The sequence below is a fragment of the Apodemus sylvaticus genome, chromosome 4 (genome assembly GCF_947179515.1).
Source record: "Apodemus sylvaticus chromosome 4, mApoSyl1.1, whole genome shotgun sequence".
In the NCBI taxonomy this organism is placed as follows: domain Eukaryota; kingdom Metazoa; phylum Chordata; class Mammalia; order Rodentia; family Muridae; genus Apodemus; species Apodemus sylvaticus.
In genome coordinates this window covers 112,592,696-112,618,317 of record NC_067475.1, presented here as the reverse complement: position 1 = coordinate 112,618,317, position 25,622 = coordinate 112,592,696, and the positions used below count along the sequence as shown (strand labels likewise).

The window sequence follows — 25,622 nt, the reverse complement described above, 5'->3', positions numbered from 1 at the left end:
AAATATTGAGTGAACAGCAGGAAAGGTAAGTTATGGGATCTTATCTCCATCTCCAGCTTACGCCATCTGGAATAGATAGGGATTTTTGAGTGAAGACACCTTAATGAACTGACACTAAAAGTCCTGAGTTACTTTTGGATGGTTATTAATTGAAGTTACTGGTCATAACAAAAACTCCAGTGTCAGGTGTGGAGTTCCTCCTTACTAGTTATTAGTTAGGGAAAGCCTAGATGCCCCTAAAATAATGCTTTGCCATTCCTCTTAGTTGTACACTAGATAGAACTAGATGACAAGATCCAATTGCTAAAAGGTACCATGCACCTTGATTGTATAGAGAAACCAAGCTGCAACTGGGCTGGAAGTGCGAGAAGACGGGGAAGAAATCTGGCCATGAACCCTACAAGTTACAATGCCAACCCAGCCACTGTAAGGTTGGGTTCATTTGGGCAATGGTGGTTAGGACACTACTCTGATTGAGTTTAAGGCCCTTGCTTAATCGTGTAATTTTATGGGTGGTTTCTGTCCCACTCTAGTCCCCATCCAAAAACACACACAGAACCCTGGTAACTTTTATTAATAGGCTGTAGGCACTCTGTTAGTCAGGTTATGCTGTATGCTTGTCCTCTGGGTGAGTTTCTCTCGGCCACATGCTCATGGTCCATCCTGCCTCATGGAGACCTCCTTCTCCTACCTCATTCCTTCTCCTCATGGTCCCTGTTTGAGATCTTCTACTTGAACTCAAGTCCCGCCTTCCTCTCTATTCTGCCCAGTTACAGGCTATTTAGCCTTTTATTATCCAATCAGGGATTACTGGGGAACATTTTTTTACAGCACATTGGTCAAAACAATGCCCATGTCCAGACTGCAACCTTATTTTGGGTCACGGAGCTCAGTATCTGAATACACAGCATACAAGACCAACCCCAACACTCACCACAAGAAGGAGTCCATACTTGGTACTGTAAACCTTTCCAAAAGCCCACAGTGAGGAGCTTAACTCGGTTGTTTAGCAAGTGTGTGTCAAGCCACCTTCTGAATGCATCCAAAGACCACTCCCAGCCTTAGTGAGACAAACTGCTCTTTCCAGTAAGCTTCCAGCAGGCAAAGACTCAGGGCTGTGCAAGGTGCTGAGAAAAAGTGAGTTGTACTCAGCCTTAAATAAGGCATTTCTACCATACACTAAGGCTCAGGGAACACTGTGGAAGGGGACATAGAAGATAGGAAGAACCAAAAGGAAGGAGGAAAGACTGCAAAACACTACCTCCTAGGTAACTGCAGTCATGAACTTTCAGAGATAACCAATGACTACACCTTGTTTGCCCATGATGGGCCCATCCACAGCCAGGATAGAGGAGGGCCTCCGTGAGCCCTGCCCTCACTGCTGAGTCATTTCCTATGAGTTCAAGAGAAGAGGGAAATAATTTCTTTCCGTATGTAACCCGCTGTTGACACCCTACCAGGTTCCAATGGTATTCCCAATATACAAGTCACGCCGATGGTCCTGCTTAAAATAAATGGGTCACACAACAACAACAAAAACAACACATTTTCTTCAAGATTAGATGTAGTATACAATTTTAGTATGCTGGAGCAAAGCTGTAATGATGTGTGTGTGTGTGTGTGTGTGTATCCAAAATTTTTTTCAACAAATTTTAGAGTTCTGTGACTATAAATGATAAACTATATACCTTGACATCGGACGTGTCTCTCTGACTGGTTCTCCATGACCTTGCAATGGATGAGAAGGTTCGGTCTGGATGGTCAAATTTCCCATCATTTGCATTGAGGAAGAAGGTTGTGAATGGCTCCTAAATAAAGAAAAGAATCAGTCATTGTATCATTTGAAACACAGCTATAATCATTTCTTTTTTAAAACAAAACAAAATAAAAACAAAGCCTCCGGCATCTCTGAGGCCCTCTATAGGAAGAAGAAATACAAAGCCCTGGGAACTGCCTAGACCAAGGTGTCAGATGTAGGTCTGGGTTGACTGTGCCATTGCAGACCACAGTCCCACAGCCCGGAGTGTCCTCTGGCCTCACAGGCATGTTTTGCATCTGCAAAGTGATGAAGTACTTTACTATCTCTCTGTAAATTGTTCTCATAGCATTTGTGAGGGAGATTTTCTTTCTTTCTAGTAGTTCAGCTTGAAGGGCTCTCTAACAGGCCCAAGCATTGCAAACACAGCACTGCACTGCCAGGTCTTGCCCAACCCTCTTCCCTCCCCATTTCTAAACGGTTAGATCAAATTCCTAATGCTAGCCACAAAGGTATATTCCCTTATTTGGCTACACTGGCTAATTTCTCCAAATCAGGACTTACCAACTCATCCTAGCACAACGCCTGCTGCTATCTGAACTGCATTCCCCACTGTGAAAGTGCCTCTGTCTTTCTCATTAACTCCTGGTGCATAAAGATTCTTCAAGACCTAATCCATTGAATAAGAATGGACTAAAATGAACGTAATTAAGACTGGACAATTCTAGTACTCTGACTGGTGCCTTCAATAGCATTGTTAGCACCATGTCTATCAATCAGGACATCTCCCATAGCAGGAAACCTTGGAATAACACCATCACAACAGCTGCTCTGGAGTTTTCAGGTTGAGCAGGAGACCTTGCTAAATTTGCCTCCAAAACAGATAAATAGTATTTATCCTCACTAAGGATCCCTTAGGTACCTACAAGTAGAACAAAGGCAGATGTGTATTTCCAGTGGCATATTTAACCCTTTACTTTGAAGCTGATGATGGGAAGGATCAATGACAAAACTTATTCCCAAGTTTGATGATGTCAGTCTTCAGGGCATTTTCCTAATTCTCTCTTTTCTTTAATATACATCTCCATTTGCTTCTTTTTTTTTTTTTTGGCCATTTTCTTTTTTTCTTTTTTTTTTTTATATTTTTATTTTCTATATACTTTGTTTACATTCCAAATGATTTCCCCTTTCCCGGATCCCCCCCCCCTCCCCATATGTCCCATAAACCTTCTTCTCTCCATCCCTTCTCCAATCACCTCCCTCCTTTTTCTCTGTCCTTATATTCCCCTCCAATGCTAGATCAACCTTTCCAGGATCAGGACCCTCTCCATACTTCTTCATGGGAGTAATTTGCTATGCAATTTTTGCCTTGGGTATTCAGGGCTTCTGGGCTAATTAATATCCACTTATCAGAGATTGCATTCCATGTGTATTCTTTTGTGGTTGGGTTACCTCACTTAGGATGATATTTTCCAGATCAAACCATTTGCCAAAAAATTTTGTGAATTCATTGTTTCTAACTGCTGAGTAGTATTCCATTGTGTAAATATACTACATTTTCTGTATCCATTCCTCCTTTGAGGGGCATCTGGGTTCTTTCCAGCTTCTGGCTATTATAAATAAGGCTGCTATGAACATAATGGAGCAAGTGTCTTTATTGCATGCCGGGGAATCCTTTGGGTATATGCTAGGTCTTCCTCCTATTTCTTTGGAAAGAATCCAACCGTAACTCTAGAATCAGTCCACATTTTCTGTTAATTGCCCTGCGTGTATCCTGTGTGCTGCACTTCTGATTAAACATCATCTGCCCTCCCTAAGTGAATATGCTCTGCCCTTATGTGTCAGTATCCAAAACGAACACAGCGAAGAGTTTGATTCAGGTTGGTTTAACAATGATGCTCCTAAAAGTACTACTGGCATTTATACTAGAAACAGGTATTTTTAATGACAGTTTGCAGTTGAGTTTCTAGGTAAAATTTCTAAATAATCTGCAATTATGAAGAAAGTTCTAAATTATAAGTAACACACGTAGAAATTAAAATTTTGAATGTTATCTATTTATCTCTCTACCAATCATTGTTATTAATGTCTAAAGAATTAGCTTAGAACAAAGGGGCTAAAAATACTGTGTTGACCAGGGAAACTGGTCACTGAGGGCTGTGCTGGTCAGTGAGTGCTATGTGATTATTCTGGGGTGATGTCTCAAGTCCAGAAAGGACAAACGTCCAAGCACGTTGTGCCTTATATATGAGTTGTTGTCAGCATCCCACCTTGGAATGAGGGCCCCTTCAGCATTGTCTGGCAGCCATTAGTGAAACAAGTCTTTCTAGAGCCTGGCAAGTCAGACAAGTGACTTCACTGTAGTTTGCGTCAAAGAATGTTCTTAATTTAAAGTAATGAGGTACATAGATAGTTATAATTTGTATGCAATTAATATTATTGACATGCTACATATATTGACTGATAATAAATTCAATGCCTTTAGGTCTAATAGGTTTAGAAGGTAGAGGGCAAATACTTATTTTAATATGTATTATATTTTATGAACAGATTCTTAGTGACACAAATTGTAATGCATTTTCTACTTCATAAAATCCTTAGGATAGGAGTGAAGAAAGCAAGTTTCCCTCCGCCATTAGTGGAACACTCCCTAAGCTCTTCCACCACAGAACTCTAGTACCTTGCCTCTGACGGCTTGCCATGAGGCATTTGAGCTAAATGAGTCTTTACAAGAGCAACTCTATCCATGTTGTCTGATACAGCAGAAGTAGCATATTCTTTGGATTCCAAAACAAGCTAAAATTTTTAACATTGCATAAGCAAGTTTTTATTGGTTACATGATCAAAAAGTAACATTTGGGGTATACCAGGTCTAAATTTACAAGACTAGCTCCACCTGTTTCCTTCCCTTTTCTGAGGGCACTGGAAGCTGTGACATAGTCAGTCACGGGGTTGGCCGTGAGCTTGCAGTGCTTTGTGTACAGTGGCAGGGAAGATCGCTGTCAGGACCTTACATGTTCCATCCGCTGGAACAGCAAGTCAGCCCGAGGGCCACTTGTGCTTTGTGACTGAGGAAAGATTTAGCTTACTTGAAATATATATATATATAGGCTGAGAAGTGTTTTTCTTTTCATAAGTTTTGCCAGTCTGCCTCCAGATTCGACTAAATGGCATTTCCAGAAAACTCATAACATCATTGTGACTATTTCAAGATGCCATCAAATATTGCTCTTACTTAAATCTCAAGACAACACAATTGATACATTTATTGTTATTGTTTACACACACAGTTCTGGACTTTTTCCATTTCAAAGAGACCTGAGTGAGCCACACCCCCAACTCCTAAGCAGTGGTTCAACAAGGTGGTGGCATCATGGACTCTGACGAGGTATGAAAGGCCTTTCAAGAATGCAAACTTTTGGTTTCAGTGTTTTTGAAACGTTTATGTATATGTTTCGGGGGCTTTTTGTGGACTGCAGTGATCTACCCTGATGGCTTGGGAAGGGCAGTTCTTGGACTGCTTAGGTACAACCACATTTTATCCTTGACTCCCACAGCAATCGGCAAGTGGAAATTTACGGACACCCTGTCCCCCTCAATTTTAAGTCTATCCTTCCTGGACTGATTTCTGTCTGCTTGCAGTTCATTCGTGGCTAGGTCAATCCCAGTAGTGTCAATCATGACTGGAAATTTAGTTTATGGCCTAATCACTGGTGACCTGAGAAATGAATTTCTCAGTCATTTTGCTTTCTTCTGTTTTCCTATTTCTGAATATGAATCAATTAAGACCACATTTTATGGCTGTGCCAATCAGAAATCAGCTACCCCAAATCTTGACTGGTCAGTTCTGTAGTCTGCTCAGTTCTGTGTCTGGAGTCATAGGGTAGATTCCATGGATTCTGTGGGGGAACTCAGAGGGCATCTTCTCTCACCTGCATGTGAAGGGCACTTGGCAAGAGATCTGGAGAGTTAGGCTTAGCCACTAATTATTAGGGTCTAAAATATAGTTAAGATCTTTCTTAACTTCAAACTTTATACACTTAAGCTGAATCTTGGACAGATGGTTAATTTAAAAACCTTGGTCTAAAAAAGAAATCATACCTTTATATCTTTATTTCTGTATGGAGTTAGTTCCTCTTAAGTAAGGTTTGGGTTTGTTTCATCAATATATTAGCTGATCTAAAATTAAAGATGTACACCAGAGAGTCCTTTATGACTGACTTGGGAGTACTGGGCAGCTCAGATTAGGGTTTGTGACAGAGTATCTGCTCAGTTTGTGCTAATCCCCAGCTCAAAAATAAGTACATGGATTTAAGTAACCGGTTTCCTAACCCAATTCTACAAAAAAGATATACATTAAAACAACAACAACAACATAAACAACAAAGCCCAGTGTGGCTGTGCACATCTGTAATCCCAGCGCTCGGGAGGCTGATGAGGAAGATCACAGGCTTGGTGCTTTCTGGGCTATGTGGCATTCATCTTCTGCTCACTGGTCTCTCTAGTCATTAAAATGAACAACACATTTATTTGCTTTTCATTTAATTTACTTACACTACAAACCCTGGAGCTAGAGGCAGCTGACTTAAGATGATACTTACAATTCGAACAAGCCACGACAGGGCAGAAGTCGCAGTTGAGTAATGCGTGTTGTAGTGGTAGGGTGGGCTTTGATCGTCTTCCCAAGTCTCATAGCGCTCTGCGTAAAACACTGCTCTTTTGGGGTTCAAAGCACCAATTGGCTGTAAAAAGATGAAAGAAATGTTCTGTTCCATGTAGTCAACAGCAAGGAATGTAGATGCCCAGGCTTCATCCTGCAAGTAATCTGGCACTAATGGATGGCTCTGGACGGCCTCTTCAATGGGTAGATTCCTATTAACTACTAACCAGTGTACTTACCAAAGATACACAGGAACTGGGGACATGTGCAAAGTCCCCAGACTTGGCTGTCATTTTAGAAAATTAGATTCCCAGGTGATTCGGGGTTTCTATTTAAAATTTCCTACACTTTTATCATGTTCTTGTATGTTTCTCAGTCCTCCCTCCCAGAGCCCTCCCATCTCTCTACACGGCCAATTTTATGTTCCTTCTTGTTCTGTCCCTCAAAATAAACCAAAACCAAACCAGACAAAAAAAAAAAGCCAAACAAGCAAGTAAATAAAAACCAATAAGCCAAAAATTACCATAACAAGATGGAAGTGATGCTATTTTAACTGTTCAGGTCAAGTCAGTATTTCCAGGGTTCCTTTCCATTGTCTTGGCTGAGTTAGGGAACTTCCTCACCTTTGCATAGGCTTTCCTGTTGGCCAAGCTCCGCCCTATTATGCATGCCTAAGAGTCAAAGTCCTTCAGAGAAGGCACAGTTGGAACACTGGTTCTGGTCTGCCACTGCCCACCTGGAGCTCAGATCTTATTTATGAATTTAAACAGCCAGCCAAGGAAGGACAGGCTGATCCAGAGGAGGTGCTCTGTGAAGCCACTATGACCTGTGCTATCTGGACTTTGGAGGATGACATGGGATATTTTCTTCCCTTGAAAAGCACATGTTAACTATTAGACCATGCCTCCAAACTTCTTCACACATCTAAACTTTAATGATTCCTAGAAGATTCTCACTGTATAAAATAAGGATATGACTGCTCCAAGGTATGGTTGAGGGGAAGGTTATTGTAGATTTGGGGGACGAGTATAGTCAAAGGCATCTGGAAGAGACCAGAGCAGGGCATTGAAAGGAGCACATCAAAGATGGCAGCAGGGTGAACAGGGCCTAGAGAGAAGAGGGGGCAGGGCAGGAAGGGTGGCTGGGGCAGTGGAGGGGTGGAAGAGAAGAGAGGGTGAGAGGATGAGAGGGGAGAGGATGGGAGAGGGGAGAGAAGGGGAGAGGGGAGAGGAGGGGAGAAGGGGGAGGAGGGAAGATGGGAGAGGAGGCAACAGGGGAGAGGAGGGGAAAGGGGAAGGAGGGAGGAGGGGAGAGGAGGGAAGAGGGGAGAGGAGGGAAGAGGGGAGAGGAGGGAAGAGGGGAGAGAAGGGAAGGGGAGAGGAGGGGGGGGAGGGAGGAGGGAAGAGGGGAGAGGAGGGGAAAGGGGGAGGAGGGAAGAGGGGAGAGGAGGGAGAGGGGAGAGGAGGGAAGAGGGGAGAGGAGAGAAGAGGGGAGAGAAGGGAAGGGGGAGAGGAGGGGAGGGGGGAGGGAGGAGGGAAGAGGGGAGAGGAGGGGAAAGGGGGAGGAGGGAAGAGGGAAGAGGAGGGGAAAGGGGGAGGAGGAAAGAGGGGAGAGGAGGGGAAAGGGGGAGGAGGGGAGAGGGGGAGGAGGGAAGAAGAGGGGAAAGGGGGAGGAGGGGAGAGGGGAGAGGAGGGGGAGGAGGGGAGAGGGGAGAGGAGGGGAAAGGGGGGAGGAGGGGAGAGGAGGGAAGAGGGGAGAGGAGGGGAAAGGGGGAGGAGGGGAGAAGGGAGGAGGGGAGAGGGAGAGGAGTGGGGAAGAGAGGAGGGGAGGGGGGGAGGAGGGGAGAGGGGGGAGGAGGAGAGGGAGGGAGGAGGGGAGAAGGGAGAGGAGGGAGGAGAGAGATCTTCTGAACTGAAATGGCAGGGTTATATAGAAATAAGAAAGTGTGGTAAAGAAAGCCCTTGAGCTGTATGGGGTTTTGGGTAGGGGCTAGGGCTGGGTGAGAAAAGCCCTTGATACTGAGAGCTTGAAGGCCAGTCTGTGCTTTGTTATGCTAATAAGTACCAGAGATAACCCTTTGTCCCCAGTTTCTTTGGGACTTGACACTGAAGTGCAAATAACAATTGGCCTTAGCTCAATTTTCTGTCTGGTTTTGGTTTCTTCATAAGGAGAGTCCACACTTACAATTTAGGTATGAGTTATTGTTTTCAGTTGCATACTACACAAATAAGTGTTTACATGGAGAATGAAAAATGTTAAGTATATCAGGCTTTACCCCCAAATTTAATACTACTGCTTAAATATGAAGTCCCCCCAAAGGCTTAATCTTAACAGAAGTTATAGAAAATTAGTGTTTCAATGGGACATATAATGTTACACAAGAGAGAAAAAATTCGTTTGTAACTTGCTGTGAGCCTTTTCTTTTGGTCCCAGAAGACTAATTTAAACCATACAATGATATCAGCAGTTAGAGCTGCTAGAATTTCCATAATAAGCTCTTATTTGTAAGGATGCTTAGCCTGAATATTAAAATTATTTGTAAAGCAAGTTCCTTTTATGTTAGCCATTATTATATGATGACCAAGATTAAACCACTTATTATTTTTTAAAAAGGTGTGTTTCTTGGTTACAAGAGTATTAATATCTTAAAGTTCCAAAAACAATGATCTTCATTTATATGAATCTTAGAATTAAAGTATAAAATTTCATTATAAATTTATAATTTATAAATTACAAAGTATATAATTTTTAAATACTTCAATCCAATTTTGTGCTAAATTTCAAGTTACCTATAAAATCTCTTTATACAGATTTTAAAAAGGCAGATATTTTATCAAACATGTAAAATTCTCAATATTTAAAAGAAATGTAAGTTTTATGTCTGATGAAAGGACAAGGACTCCCAAGTGGAGAATACAAGGTTAAGCAGTGCCCTGGACTAGTCTCCCCTAGGTGTGCATGTGTCCACGGCCTCCTAACTCAGCGAGCTGACTGAAAACAGTAGCGCTTTCTATCTTCAAAGTGCTGGTGGATGTTCCAGTTGTAGAACACTTGTCCATGCAGGAGGACCAGCCTTACACTGATACTGCTTGCTCTCTAAGACCCCACAAAACATCACGGAAGAAGGAAGTGGCCAGTCCTCTAGTCTCTTCCAGGCTTTCCCCTCAACGACCCCCAATAGATAAAATACTTAAGTTGTCTATTTTGCGCATTTCACTGATGTTGAAGTTAGTATGAAATAGCTGCACTGTATTAAAGTCTGAAAACCTCTTCTTTACTATGTAAAGTATATTTCTGATTTGAAATGTTACTTAGTGAAGCTATAAAATTTTGCCTATGAAGTTTTCTGAAATAAAAGGTAAACAATTTCATTTATACTTACTACTTTAAAAATCATTTTGTTTCAAGTAGTCAAGAAACAAACTTTTTAAAGAAAAAAAAAAGCTTCCAGTTGTTTTAGGAGGTGGCCCGCTTTCTTATTCAATCCAGAGAGGTTTCAGATTCTCTCTTAAAACTTGAATATCACAGTGAAGCCCATATGACTCAGCAGGAGTGCTACAGAAAAGCTTCTCTTCTTTATCAAGTCTGTGGCTTTATTGTATGGGAAATATCCTAATAGATGTGTGCATTACTTAAGGTATTTATCTATCCATCTTTTATTTATCAACCTATCATCTGTCTATCTTCCTATCTATAGCTAGCTAGCTATCTCTTTATTTAAATATATGTATGTGGCTACTGCAAACACACAATAGAACAGGCTCTACTTAGACTTCATTTTGATATATTTGGGTGAGCACTCTTTTGATATATGAGTGAGTGTTCTTTCCCATGTAATTCTTTTTCTATTTTCTCTTTCTGTTCTGTTAGCCTTGGTTTATCAGTATTTTCTACTTAAAGTCTCTTAAGTTAATCAAGTCATTTTTGGAATAAGCATCTATAAGATAAGTAAAAATGACTAACAAAAATTGTAGTTAGGGAAATATTTATGGTAGACTAGAGCATTGAAAGAAAACCCTGGAAAAACACCTGTAATCTTAGCATATGAGAGGTAGAAGGAGGCCTTTTAAGATCAGGCACAAAAAAGGACCGAGGAAGAGAGGGAAGAAGGGAGGGAGGCAAAAGGAGGGAGGGAGAAAGAAGTGAAGGAGAGGAGGCAGGGAGGGTGGAGGAGGGGAGGAAGGGGAGGGAAGGGAGCAGAGGGGACAGGGGAAGGAAGGAAAAGGTCAGAACCTTGGCTCAGTCCTATGCCTTTGTGTTACAGATCTCAAGCTTAGCGAGCAGCTCTCCAGAGATCCAATTGCTGTGCTGTGCTAGAACAGCTTGAAGCTGATTCAATGTGTTTGGTTTCTATGGAGAACTTTCTGGGTGTTTCCACATCCTTATCACATCAGAACTTGTGATATATCTAAGTTACCTCCTCTTTCACTGTAATAATCAAGGCTAGAAAATCTATTAAAAACTCCTCCCAAATTCTTATCTTTTCCATTTTCTGGTCCTGAACTCTATGACATCATCTTGAAAGCCATCCCATGACAATGCAGGGCTCACTCCTACCGACCCCTTCGCCCACCCTTTAGAACTATCTCCCTTATCTGACTCATGCTTTTGGAAGGGGTTCAGACTTCCTTGTGGAGACTTCACAGACAGGGCCTAGGACTACTGAGGTGGGGCTGTAGCTCATTTTGCCCAGTAAACTATGCCTTAAATGAACCGGCTAACCTATTCATGTCTGAATTATCAGCACCCAGCACAAAGCCTGGCTCTTTTGAGCTGAGTGATACATTGACTGAATAAATACCTACTAGAATAGAATTCCATGCCACAGGTCCATGTGGGCACCTTAGACAAAATGTTTAGTCACACAACCAGCCAGACAATATAGTGGATACATTTAGAGGACATGATCAAGGAACTAAGAGCTCCGAGGAATCAGAGTAAAGGGAGTGCAGGGCAGTGCAGTGTGTGAGCATCTGTAACAAGCACACTCGGTGGGGAAGGGCAGTGACTCCCAGTGCATGTGGGCATGTCTAGGTCCAGCCCTCACAAATGAGCAACAGTTCCTCTGCCCAGTCCTCCTTCCTTTATCAACTGTTCCTTCTCCATTTTTAGAAGAGCGGTGCAGGTAGGTTGACCCCTGAGAACCCCAAGCTGCCCACCAGCCTATCCTATGTGACCACTGTGACTGGTGCAGAAATCAGCCCATGATAAGATCTGAGTGAGGGGCTGGAGAGATGGCTCAGAGGTTAAGAACACTGTTTGCTCTTCTGGAGGTCCAAAGTTCAATTCCTAGCAACCACATGGTGTCTCGCAGCCATCTATAATGCGATCTGGTGCCCTCTTCTGCCCTGCAGGATACATACAGGCAGAACGCTGTATACATAATAAGTAAATATGCCGGGCAGTGGTGGCGCACTCCTGTAATCCCAGCACTCTGGGAGGCAGAGACAGGCGGATTTCTGAGTTCGAGGCCAGCCTGGTCTACAGAGTGAGTTCCAGGACAGCCAGGGCTACACAGAGAAACCCTGTCTCAAAAAAAAAAAAACCAAAAATCAAAAATCAAAAAAAAAAAAAAAAAAAAAAAAAAAAGATCTGACCGAAAGAAACTTGGCTGCTAGTGTGTGGGAAGAAAGTCCTCTCTGGTGGGGATACAAAAGACTCCTTGCTGTACTACTGAGAGCTGCTCAGACCCACACCAGAGCAGGGTGACTAGCAAAGTCCTCAGAGTAGGTTCTCGCCACGGTGGCCCAGGTTGGATACCCCAGAAACACCAGGTCTGTAAAAATGTGTCTTTTAAATTAAAGCCTGTTTAACTCGACAAACTTGCCCAAATCATTACTATATTAATGTCAATACAGCTATTTTTATAATAATTATAATTAGTACAATTAATTTCTATAGTAATGTTAATACAATTAAATTATTTTTATTTACTAGGTTGTCAAAAATTATCAAGTTCCATGACTCTCATTTAGAAAGATTGATACATTTAATACTTTTCTTTTTATTTAATCTTTTTTTACAGTCTAGATTTTATCCCCCTCCCAGTCTACTCTCTGACTGTTCCACATCCCATACCTCCTCCCCCGTCTCCATGAGGATGTCCCCCATTTAATACTTTACCATTTGAAACTTCATCATCAAGCCGGTTATATACTAGCCTAATAAAACTTTGACTTTAGATATTTTTATTTATGGTGGAAAAGAAAGATCAGAACAAGGAGGAAGCTGCTGCCCGTCTCTGGGCTGCTCATTCTCCGGCTCGCACACCTGCACTCCTGTGCATAGGCGTCCAGCCACACTCACACTCAGCACAGCATTTGCACTGCTGCGTTTCCAAGCCCCAGGCATCACCGTTTCCTCGTGAAGTGGCATAATAATGTGGGAACCCTCGAAGCCCATTCTCATCTGCCAGTCAAACAACTCCCGTGCTAACTAACAAGTAGATTTTTTCCACTCGATGATTAAGTGTGTTTGTGCATGTGTATGTGCACATGAAAGTGTGTTCACGGGCATGTGTAATATCTTATGTTCATGCCAGTGTTTGGTTTTGTGATAAAATTATTTCATTTATCAGAAGACATAGCTGGAAAATGAAAAATGCCATTTATACTTTAATGAGTAGAGACAGTGATTCATGTCAAAATCGTGTAACCACTAGAACCTGAAGTCAAATTCATATGCGTGTGTAGAAATAACTGAGACACTATCAAGTATCTTGTTTCAAGACAAAAGCTACAAAAAGTTCACATTTCCATAAGGAATATTTATATAAATTGAAGGAAAAAATACCTCCACCTGCTGGTGGCTGGTACTGAAAAGATTGATCAATGACAGAACATTTTACTTCTCAAACAGTAAATACAATCTATAATGAGTGAGATTTGACCATGTGAACTATAATTAAAAATCTAAGCCGGGCGGTGGTGGCACACGCCTGTAATCCCAGCACTCTGGGAGGCAGAAGCAAGCAGATTTCTGAGTTCGAGGCCAGCCTGGTCTACAGAGTGAGTTCCAGGACAGCCAGGGCTATACAGAGAAACCCTGTCTCCAAAAAAACCAAATCCAAACAAACAAAAAATTTAAATAAAAACTGTTTCCCATGTTCTTAATTGGTTTCCTAAAGATGGCCAGGGAAAAAATAAGATTATAAATGAAAAAGACCTATTTTATTCTGAGTAAATGCACAACTCAAGTTTTGATAAACACACGGGGTTAGTGTTTTGGCATTTAAGAAGATAAACAATTTGTGGCATGAAAATGAATTATTCAATGATTTTTTTTTACCTTACTTGAATTAAAAATGATTTAGTTGAATCAAATACTCTTTCACTAGACTTTTTAATCAATCATGCCTCAGATAGAGAAACTCAGGGGTGACTGGAAATGCACTTTGCATCTGCCACTCTGAAGGCACCTTGTGAATGAGGTGTGACAGGAGAGGCTGTCCTCCTTAGTGTCTCTCCTGCTGTGATAGCGTTTATGACAGAAGCCACAGAGGAGGAAAGGATTTATTTCATCTTCTGGCTAGTAGTCCATCACTGAGGGAAGTCAGGGCAAAAGTGTAAGGTAGGAACCTGGAGACAGGAACTGAAGCAGAGGCCGCCCAGTAGTGACACTTACTTCATGGCTCTGCAGACTCTGCTGTCAGATATCTTTCTTATACCTTCTAGGACTTACTGTGGGCTGGGTGGGTCCTCTATGTCAGTCATTAATCATGAAGATAATCTGCAAACTTGGCCATTCTGATGGAGGTATTTTTTCAATTCAGGTTCCCTCTTGCCTAATGACCCAGTTTGTGTCAAGTTGACAAATAAAACAGCAATAAACTCCAAACCAGCACAAAGGCCCTTCAACACTACTACCAACTATGCATACTAGAGTCATTTTAAAGGGGAAGGAAACAAGGTGGAGGGGCTTAGAAGCAAACCCACTCTCTAAGAGTTTGGGCAGAGACATTCTGATGCTCAGGTCTGTTATTCTCAGTGTTAAGACTAATAGAAGAAAATAGCTTCATAATTCTTGGGCTACCTCTCTAAGAATGCAGTATAAAGAACACACCTCAAAGATTCAGTTCCCTGTGAATTTAGAAGCCAGTGCTATGCTCCTGACTGAGGCATGGACTTTGTGAGAGCAAGCCAGCAGACTCCACCTGAGGCCATGGGCCAGTCGCTGAGTCAGGGACCAGGGCAAGAGACAGCATGCTTACTTACTGCGCTTCTTATTTGTGGTGCTATCTGCATCATCCTGGAAAAACAGCAAGTTAATTGTTTGTTAAATATTAGATGCTGCTTTACAATGGCCAATAGGAAACTGGTATTTTGTTGTGAAGACTTCTGGGAGATGTGGCAGACTGGAAGTCTCACTATGGAAACCCAGTGAAGGAAAGAAGTGAACACGGGGTTCATGATGTTTTTAGCACTGGCCAGTGAAACTTTTTTTTTGCTTAGTTAATTCGGAGACATTTCATTGGTCAAGGCACTGGTAAAGTGAGTGTTCAGCCCTCTGTGGTGCATTTAAGTCACCCACCTCTGACCAAGTCAGGAATGTTGTAGGAGAAAGCACAGGAGGAATATACGAACCAGAGAATGAGGATCATGTGCAAAGCTGTCTTTATAAAACATCCTTTTATAAACTCAGGAGATCCCACTTCTAGCTGAGGAGCTGCCAGCAGGTGATGGCTGTTGTAGAGATAGCAGTTTCACTTTGAGCATGTGACACCAGGTAGGTTGCCCATGCTCCAGTGGCTAGCTTATGCTCATGTAGCACTAATTGGATTCAGTAGCTTACGGTAAAATTAAAAAAAAAGAAGACATTGAGAAATGTGGTTGGGAGTTCATGGGGTACTGGGGGAGGGAAGAAGGGTGGATAAAAATACACTGAATATATGTAAGAAACTCTCAAAAATAAATGGAAAATACTATAATTAATATACAATAGTAATATAAAAATATAATTTACAAATATATAAAGCAAACACTGTATATGACATAAAATATTTCTTTGGAAAACAGGGCCAGAGAGAGAGTTTAGCAGAGTAAGGTGCTTGCTGCAAAGCCTGACGACCTGAGCGCAGACCTGGGGACCCACACAGTGGAAGGGTAAACCAACTCTCAAAGGTGTCTACACACATGCAGTTACAGTATGTACACAGGCCACATGCACATATACATTCACACACATGAATGTGAAGTAAGACTTGGGGAGAGAGAGAGAGAGAGAGTGAGCAAGAGAGCACAAAAACCTTTATTTCAACAACCCTGTTAGATTGTTTGAAGATGTGGAAAAAGTAGAGGGCTGGGTAAGTAAGATGTCTTGGTGGGTAAACACACCTGCTGCCAACATGGTGCAATGAGAAAACCAACTTCCCCAAATTGTCCTCTGACCTCTATACATGCACCATGGTTTGTGCACATGTCGGCATCCACACAAAATTAATAAACCAAATGTACCCCAACTACAGTCACTAAATTGCTGTCTGGACATTGTGTATGGGAGACTACCCATGATGAGGTGGGCTTCGGTGTTTACAGGCCCTGAGATCCTCTGCCCTGACTCCTATGTGAGGCGCCCACTGTTACTGTGGAAATAACTTTTTCCTTGTACTATCAGTGGCTCCAGGTTTCATAGGACTTGAAATTTAAACAATTTGTCTGTCATACTTTGAATTCCAAGTGCCCCTCCCAAAGGCTCCAGAGGCGCTGCTGGGAGGTGTGGCTCTGGCAGAGCCCAGAGTAAGGAAGGAAGATTACTGGAGACATGCCCAGTCTCCAGTAGAACCCCTTCTCTACCCTTTCTGGCCTCCATGAGGTGCACAGGTCCCTCTAACTCCAGGCCTCTCTGTTATATCCTGCTATACTGCCACAGGGCTCACAAGAGGGCCCAGTGACCTAATACTGAAGACAAGAACAAAAATAAGCCTTTCCTTCACTAAGTTGATCTTAGTTATTTTACCTCAGTGAAAGAAATGTGACTAACACATGCTCTTACAGAGACTGAACTTAACTCCAGGTTCCTAAAATTGAGGGACAAGGATAGGAAGAGAAGTGAGGTGTCTTTAAACTTAAGCTTCATTTGTTTCCTGGGAGCTATTATATCTTACTGTGTGAAGGGTGTGGCTGCCTAAACAACCGCTAAGGCTAAGTCCTGAGGTCAAGGTTATACCTTAAGGTCTTTCTGACATCAAAAATGCAAAACTTCTCTATGTGACTGCTAGGTATGCACAGTTCAACCTGCTATTCCCTTCACTTAATCATAAAGAGCCAAGCCTTGGGCGTATTTCAGTTCACTCCTTGTAATAGAAAGTGACTTTCATTCCTTCAGGAACAAGAATCTAAAGTCCCTCCTCAGCTCCTTCCTCCATCACCCAGGGGAGGCCAGCGTCCCCAGCTCACCCTGGCCCGACCTCCAGCTCCACCTGCAACCCTCACAGGCAGCATCAGGCACATCTGCTGAGAAAGAAGGCTCCATTCCTTCCCCTGCAGCTGTGCTGGTATTCTTTTGAATGAAAGTATGAGATGGAGCAAATGCAGCCATTCTACTACTACAGAGAGGCGAGAGGATGTCTGAAGGACTGTGGGAGTCTGACGTCTCCAGTGCCAAAGATGCATGGTAGCACTACCTGAGCCACTGAGCAATCTCACTCAAAAGTCAAATCAAACTCAGACTTCAGCCCTTCTCTGAAGCTTTCAGTCACAAGCACCAATGAGGCTGATGTGTTGCTTGAGCCAATTTGAGCTGAGTTCGCCAAACCTTTTATAAAGCAAAAGGTTCCTGGCATAATTAGAAGCCACAGAGACAGTGTTAGCTGGTGGTATAAAGAAAAACAATTTTCATGTTTGTGTATTTCATAGTTTCTCTAATACTATAAGCAGTAAGGAATATGAAGTTATTTGGGACTTCAAATGTTAGCATATACAAATTCTAGAACTACTGATTGCTAGTTATAGCATTGTCCATCAGATCAAGACTTCTAATTTTTCTTTTACAAATTACTTTTCTTGTTAAAATATTCCCAGTGGTTAACATTTAATAGTCTCAGTTCTTTCGTAAGTTTTTGGGAATCAGATTCGCCACAGACGCCTTTTGGTCTACCCATCCAGCTGCAAGAATCCACATGCTCCCTGGAGGCGCCTCTTCATGAAGGACTGCTGTTATCCGCTATAGCCTCTCCTCCCAGGTATGTTACACTTCTAAAATCACTTTCTCATAGTTTCATACATTAAACTCTTGTGTATTAGTGGGCTTTCTAAGGGACAGTCCTAGGCCATCTGGACAGAAATTCCTATTACGAACTTCAGTGAAGCAAGGCAACAATGCAAGGGTGATTTATTAACATATCAAGAAACTTTAATCTGCTAACATTTCCCCATCCTGTCAGTGTGAGGGAAGGCTAATGCAGGGCCAGGGCTGTGGGCGAGTTGAAATGGAAAGCTACCTCTCTCCAGATCATGCAGTCAGCCAGCCCTGCACCAAGCTCCACAGTTACAAGAGGGCAGCTCCTGGTCCCCGATTAACTCAGGTTTGCCTCTGCTATTTATTCCACACTTTGTAAAATTGGGGACCTGTATGTGTGTCACAAAGGCAAAGCTCTGCCAGAGCATGCACACACCAACAGACAGCTTTTCTGGTTAGTTGATAGGCATGGGTTGTCATCCCAGACAGTTGGGAGGCTGAGGCAGAAGAATCCCAAGTTTGAGTTGGGTTGGGCTTCAGAGTGATTGCAAGGTCACATGGGTAACTTAGTGAAACCTGCCTTAAAATGCAAAAAGAAGGCTTGAGATGTGTCTAGGTGTAAACACAGCAGGCACAAGGCCTGCAGTTTAACCATCAGCATCACACACCTCCAGACCAATGATTTCATGTTTTACATGGGTCAATTACAATTGTGTTATTACTAGCAAACACTCTAGCAGATATCTCCTATAATCCACAGAACCAGTACTACTTTCTTTGGACGTATTAGTATTTCAAGAAGGTCATAGCCCAACGCTGGGAGTATCTGAGCACGCTCTGCAGTAGTTCTTGCTCTCTTCACCCACACCACTTCCAGCCTCCGACTCATCTCACTGCACGAGGCTAATCTGACTCATTCCCACTGGACTCACCCGCCCTGTGCAGAGTCTGTTTTCCTGCACACACATGAGCACACAGTATATACTTGTTGACAGAGTGAGTGGAGAAAAGGGAGAAATCTTGGTGTGTAAGTTTCCTTTGACTATAACTTTAAAGTTGGATCTCAGATCAAAGGACTTCTGCCTTTGAAAAAACTAATCTTGGATAACTATAGTAGTAGTTAGCATATGAAGTGTCCTAATTTGCATTTTGTTGGTGTGATAGAACATGATAAACAAAAACAAATGAACAAAAACCATTGGAGTTGGAGAGGTTTCATTCCAATCACAGGCCACAGTCCATCAACCTGGGAAGCCAAGTCAGGAACTCAAGGCAGGGACAAGGCAGCAGGAACTGAAGCAGAGGCCACGGAGGAGTGCTGCTTACTGGCTTGCTCAGTCTACTTCCTTATACAGACCAGGCAGGCTCATTTGCACATAATGGGCTCAACCCTCCTACATCAACTAGCAATTAAGAAAAAGTACCATGGACAATCTCACAGGCCAGTCTTACAGAGGTATTCCTTAATTGAGGCTCCCTCTTCCTTGGGGATTAGTTTTTATATTAAGTTGATAAAAACTAATCAGCATATGAAATTTACAAATAATGTGCCATGGTCCTTAAAAGCCTACACTATGAATTTTCATTTTCATACATACATACACACTCATACATGTAGTGTCTAATAAATACTATCCATTCAATGTTAAAAAGACATGATTCAAATTTGTTTTTTTAAAAAATCACATTTACTTGTGTGTGTTTGGGAGTGTACATGTGTTTGTGTTTGTATGTGTAGTTGTAGGTGTAGGTGTAGGTGTGTGGAGCTAGAGACTGCACTCTTTTGAGGAATGAGTGCAGGTCAGCTTGACGGCGAGTACTTTTACCTTCAGCGGCTAGGACATGACACTCTGGCCTGCACAGACAAGACTTTAAAGTTACCTTTACATCAATGCCCAATGAGTACCTTTCTACACTGGCAATGCTCGTTGTGTACCCCTCTACACTAGCATGTAAACTGTCTGTTGTACAGCATACCTTTTATAATAGGTGTATACTATTAGCATCACTACACCTGAGAGGTATTTCAGAGCATATGGCTTATGGCAGTGACTGAGAGTTCTAAACAATATAGATAGCGCTAATTGTGTCAGGCCACACACCCACACCAGCTCATGAGAACTCGTCACTGTGACCTGCTTGTCAGTGTTTCAGTACTCAGATAAAGAAGGTGAGCTTTTCCTATTGCCCTGCACTGTAAGCGTGGAACAGGGATTTGAGTGACAGGCCAGCATAACCGAGCATGCCCAGTTTAATGACAGGGCATGACTCACAGTACTCAGTGGGCACTCAGGCTGCTGAGCTGCTCTGGGGATACTTCTACATCTTTGCTGCACTTCAGTGTGCCATCCCATTTAACTTTCTCTTGAAAATTAGGTTAACTCACCCCAAATCTTCTCTGCATTTCTTTTCCTCATAAGTCCTTTTTGAGAGATCCTATCTCTCCATCTGAACAGATCCCTGCTGATTTCCCTCCCTTCCTCCTTCGTGCTAGAGCCCTTCACACTGGATCCCTATTGCTGTGGTCAGGACAGTGTCCCCTTCTCCTCTCAGGAACACGGCAGGAAAGTGACCGAGAAAGGGTGCCATGCTTTTTTAACCAGCTTTGATTTTTTTCCCCATGACTAACCCTAAGCAACTTCCTCCTGAACCTGCTTTTTCAAACACTCCTGTTTTCTCTGATGGTGCTGAGAAGGTCACTGACAGCTGTGCAATTTCTGTGGAGTGGGTTGATAAGACTTGGAGACTGACCCCAAGAAAAGGCTTTCTCACAGACTTCCACTGAGCATGTGCACTGACAGAAGAACCGCTTTCTGTTGTAGCTCCTGTACAGTAGAGATCTCCGTACTGTTAACTGTTACCTTTGACAGATCCCTGAAGTTTCCTGGGAGAGTCAGGTCCAACTCCTCTGATTCATAGTTTGTTAACACCCATGGAAACACAGGATACTGGTTCAGATCATTGTATGTCCGTCCTAGTGAAGAGAAGAGAACTGGTGTAAATGTGCATATTCCCACTGCTCAGAAAGCACTTTCTGGGCTTACTATAGGTAAGGCAGCCATTGTATTTCAGGAGGAAAGTACCTCTCTCATTGGTCTAAGTCTCTGATAAACAAGTGTCCAAAGTATCTTTTCCCCAACAATTTCAACAAGAGCTTTACACAGGTGACACTGCTGGCTGGTCATCACACATGATCCCTTCCCTTGTGATTAGCCTCCTTCTATGTAGTTCTGGTTTCGGCACCTAGTTCTATCCACAGCATGTGAACAGAGTTGATTTGTGAGACTCCCCCTAGGTGTACCTACATTACTTATTTATATCTGTTTATTACACAGATGACATTTGACCTTAGAAGCAGAACTCTGTCAGCCAAGGACTTTGAATGTGTCGTGGAGGGTGCCAGGCTATGGAACTATGTATTTGAAGCTTCTGATCAGATGGTATTCTGCTGTAAGGAAGACAGATGTAGACACTACATCTTTTGTAAACAGATGCTATATTAGACATACATCAAGGTGCAGTGGAGAGGTTGGGAATGAAGGTTTTGCACAGTTCTTGCCTGGAATGAGTTAGGGTCAGGATTCTGAAAATCCATGGGAAGAGCCTGTCAAGGCAGGGAAGCACTGGAGGGAGGAGGAAGGAGTCAGGTGTGGAACACACTCCTTGCTCTCAGTCCATGTCTTTCTGCTTGTGCTATCCTGTTGCGCTTGGTTGGAGAACTGTGGACATGTTGCTTTAACTCTGCTTAGTTTGAGAAAACAGTTCAGTATTTCCAGTGGGAATCAGAGCATGGTGGGAATATGGAAACTTCCTAGAAGGCTGCTTCCTTAATTAGCTATGTGAAAGATGCCACCATATTAAAGTAGCAGTGTCCTATCAAATGGAGTGTGGCAACACATGCCTGTAATTCCTGTCATCACAGAGACTGAGGTAGAAGAATCGTGATTTTCAGGGGATCCAGAGTTACATAGTGATATCCTGATAAACTGAGACCATGTTGGGAAGGAGGCAGAAATGAAGGAAGGAACACAGACTACAGCCAATGGTTTCCAGGCTGTGCAGGAAGAGAGGGGCCCTACCTCAGTTATTTTTCTTTTTCAAAACCTTTGTGTCTTGGCCGATACTCTCTGGCCAGTAAGTGTTCTTGATGGAAAGAACACATATGATAGAGTAAAATGAGCCGAACCCTAAATGATGAACAAACACCAGCCGAGTGAGAGCTGCAGCCAGTTCTTGGTGGAAAGACACAGGAGCAGAGATAGGAGAGCAGTACTGTGGAGCATGGCGCCAGGGACTGCTGCAGGCAGGAGGACCAGCCAGGGAACAGGTACAGATTTTGAGTGGATTTAAGCCTTCTGCACATGAATGTTCTAGCAGAGAAAAGCTGCCAACTTCTAACGCTCAGAAGGCACCAGTGATCCTGCCTACACTGGTGACTGGGGTGCCTGGCCGCTCTCGGCACTCTCTCACAGGCACACAGGCGGAGAGCACTGACTGGCCAGAACTGTTCTGCTTAAACCTCTGTAGAGCTAAGAAAAAGCAGGTTTTCCCCTCTATGTGTCGTTTCTAGAAGAATACCCCTCTCTCAAACACAGGTTACATATACAAAAAAATTATGAATGGAAATAGATTGTACAATAGATTGTTTTCCTAATTTACAAAATGATTTTCTGTGTATTAGTATTTTGGCTGCAAGCATGTCTGTGTGCCCTGTGTATGCTTGGTACCCACAGAGGCTAGAGAGAACACACCTATTCCCCCAGAACTAGAATTAGACAGACATTATTGTGAGCTGCTATGCGGGTGCTGGGTACAACCTGGGTCCTCAGGAAGAGCAGCCAATGTCTAATCACTGAGCTATTTCTTCAGTACCTGACATTAACATTTTTGATGCCATTTATTATTTGTAGCAAAGGAAAGTTTGTCAAAATAAATAAAAAGCTAATATATGTTAACTCAAGATTTAAATGTTCCTATAAATGAAGATAGTATAGGAAAGAGGATGCTTAATGAGAAACTATTCTTTTAATATACATGTATTTATAATAAAGGAGAAGATATTAAGCTACTTTCATTAACACTCTAAAGCAAAACAAACAAACAAAAAAAACTCCCCCCAAAAAACCACTCTAAAGCAAAGAAGCATTATGTTAAAAACACAGACAAGCACACAGACAAAATGAATGATGCTCAGGACAATGTCTCGACCCTGAAGTTTTTGTAAACCATTTTAAATAATCCTTGAAAGCTTCTATAAAAGGAAATGGTAAGAAAAATTTAGTATTTTTACATAACTATACCTTCACAACATATTTTTTTTGAAAAATACAGTAAACTTTTTAAAAAATAAAATGGAATTAACCCATTTTTTGGTGGAATCCTCTATTTCTGTCTTACATCAGACTATATATTTTTACTTGAACTAAAAGTTCACAGTGTGCCAAAGGTCACAAAGAATGAGAATGATGAAACAGTCCTCTGGGGTCCATACCCCAAAGCTTCACTGAATTAGCATTCTTTTATTGAACATCACACAAGAAAAAAAAAGAATTCTAAGTGCTCCAAATGGAGATATTTCAAAAATAGTATCACCTGGTCACCTGGCGTTTCTATGGTGGCTGTTTCTGCTTTTCTCTTGAGCACAGCCCACATGTAACAGATATACCTGTGCTGTCCTGGCAGGCACTTGCCACCTCTGGTGGTGGTGAGAGCCCACCATCTTACACATTCTGCTAACTGTGCTTCCGAGGATGTATCTATCTCAGAAGATGCATATTAATATTGGAAGCCCATGGCACTAATCTACTCAGACAATAAAAGTGAAGCACAGTAAATGAGATCTCAGATAGCCTGGATATGTTTCTTCATTAAACACACACACACACACACACACACACACACACACACACAGAGAGAGAGAGAGAGAGAGAGAGAGAGAGAGAGAGAGAGAGAGAGAACCATTTTAATTAAACCATCCAATTTAATGTTTTTATATGGCACTTTAGTTTTGAAGGTAAAGTGATCTAGAGACAGCTGACAAGGAAATTATAACTGCAATTCCTTGGTGAAAATGTTAATGACAGCAAAATATCGTTTAATGAGATGGCGGCGGCACCTGGATTAGCATGCTGTAAGAATGCTGTTCCTGTGTCGTTGGCGTCTTCACACTTTACAGACATTTTGTCATCTCTAGGTCATTAGGAAAGAATTTTTAATGATTTTTCTAGAAGCAAGCAGTTCAAGTTACATCTAATTAGATGACAATAATAAGCCCAACACATGCAGTAGCTAAATATATACATAATTAACCAGGGAGAGCTTGTTCATCACAAAGTAAGAACCTGGAAAGTGCTAACCAGGAGAACCGGGCTGGGGTTGGGAAAGTTGTGCTGAATTCATTAGCTGATCATATGAAAAACAACTCAAAAGCCCTAAAAAACCACTGTCAAGTCTAACGGGATCATCTACACAGACCCACGTTAGCAACCACTCACTGGCTTATTGTTGTTGTTTGTTTGTTTGTTTTAATGAAAGAAAGCCAGTTTTTAACATCTTTTTCCCAGAGTTATCTCCAAGTGTGTAATGTGAGGCTTAGGCTCTATCTCTCTGAATATGATGAGCAGACATCAGGTCAGCTCTGAGAGCCAGAGGCCAAAACGTAGGTGCACTCCAAGAAGCATTAAGATTATTCCACATAATCTACTCTAATACTTTTAAAAACTATCTCAAATATTTAGAAAAAATGAAATATATTATGCCATAATTCTAGCTGGATTCCCATTAATTTTGAAAGCTAAGTCTTCAAGGAACACTTAATTAAATATAGTTGGGCATGGAGACCCGTGTCTGCAATCCCGGCACTTGAGGAATGTGGTAGGAGAGTTAGGGCAGAGATAGTGCCCGCCCCAGTCACACCTAGTGAGGCAGGAAAGGCACTGAGGAACCCGTGAGTGCTGCAGGTTCGCAATGACACAGTATGCAAGATGAGAGGAGACTAAGTTACCAAGACTGCAGCCTCAGCACAGCTAAGCTTAGGCACTCTTTGATTTTTAATCAACACTTCAACTCTTAGTGAATATTTGTTAAATGTATACATAGGATAAAGACTGACACATTATTGAACTTTAGGCAATTTCTTTGAAAACCATGTTTTCTGAATATTTGGCAACTTCTTTAGTAAATATGCACCTGTTTGTATCTTTGTGTGCATATAGGACATTTATCAGATTAGTGTGAAAAGTCCACTATGTCCTCATACCATGCGCTGCTCTATAAAGCAGCTGTTACATATTTCTAATTTCATTGTTTTCAAGCACCTAGAAATGAGAAAGGAAAACTGGTCAAATCAAGTAGACACTTGAAAGGGTCATTTCCCATTAGACTCCAGATTCTGCCCCTTAGCTTAGTTCTGGTTGCAGGAACCCCATGTCCACAATCCCTGTGAATTCCTACAATGTGTGAATACACACAAAGATACCCAAAGCATAATGACTAAGTCTGTTTACTACAACTGCGCAGAGCTCCAGTGCTGGTTCTCAGTACAAACTGGCACTCACTCAGCACTTCAGTGTTGACAGCAAGAGAATGATAATCCTCAGTCCAGGACAGTGTCTGGGGACAGCTACATTCATAAGCCTCTCCTACTGTTATTCTACTTGTAAGCATTCATTTTGTTATCTACTGAAAGCCTTGAAGAGTTCATCTAACCCTTTGAGTAGTCTACACCTCCCTCCTGTCTTTAAATACACTCACCAGCAGTAAATGGCTTGCCTTTCCCTGGGAGCTCTATCCTTTTATTTATTTATTTTTTTAAGAAGGGTTTTCTGCTGCAGCCCAGGTTGTCCTAGAACTTTAAATCTTCTTGCCACAGCACCCCAAATACTTCTGTGGCTGAAAGATACCTCATTTGGTAAAGCACTAGGTACTTAAGCCTGACACCCTCAGTTCCATACCTAGAAACCATATAAGGGAAAGCTGCGTGTGGGCTGTGTACTTGCAATCCCTGCTAGAGATGGCAAAGGAGGATTCATA

The 25,622-nt window shown here is 42.2% G+C and overlaps 1 protein-coding gene across 1 annotated transcript in view; it reads right to left on the bottom strand.

Annotated features, from left to right (window-relative positions):
- Nbea (neurobeachin) overlaps positions 1 to 25,622 on the bottom strand; it is a 583,161-nt gene that overhangs the window by 67,853 nt on the left and 489,686 nt on the right. Inside the window, 3 exon segments of the mRNA XM_052180490.1 lie at positions 1,689 to 1,808; positions 6,358 to 6,498; positions 20,453 to 20,565. Coding sequence (XP_052036450.1) covers positions 1,689 to 1,808; positions 6,358 to 6,498; positions 20,453 to 20,565 — 374 coding nt within the window.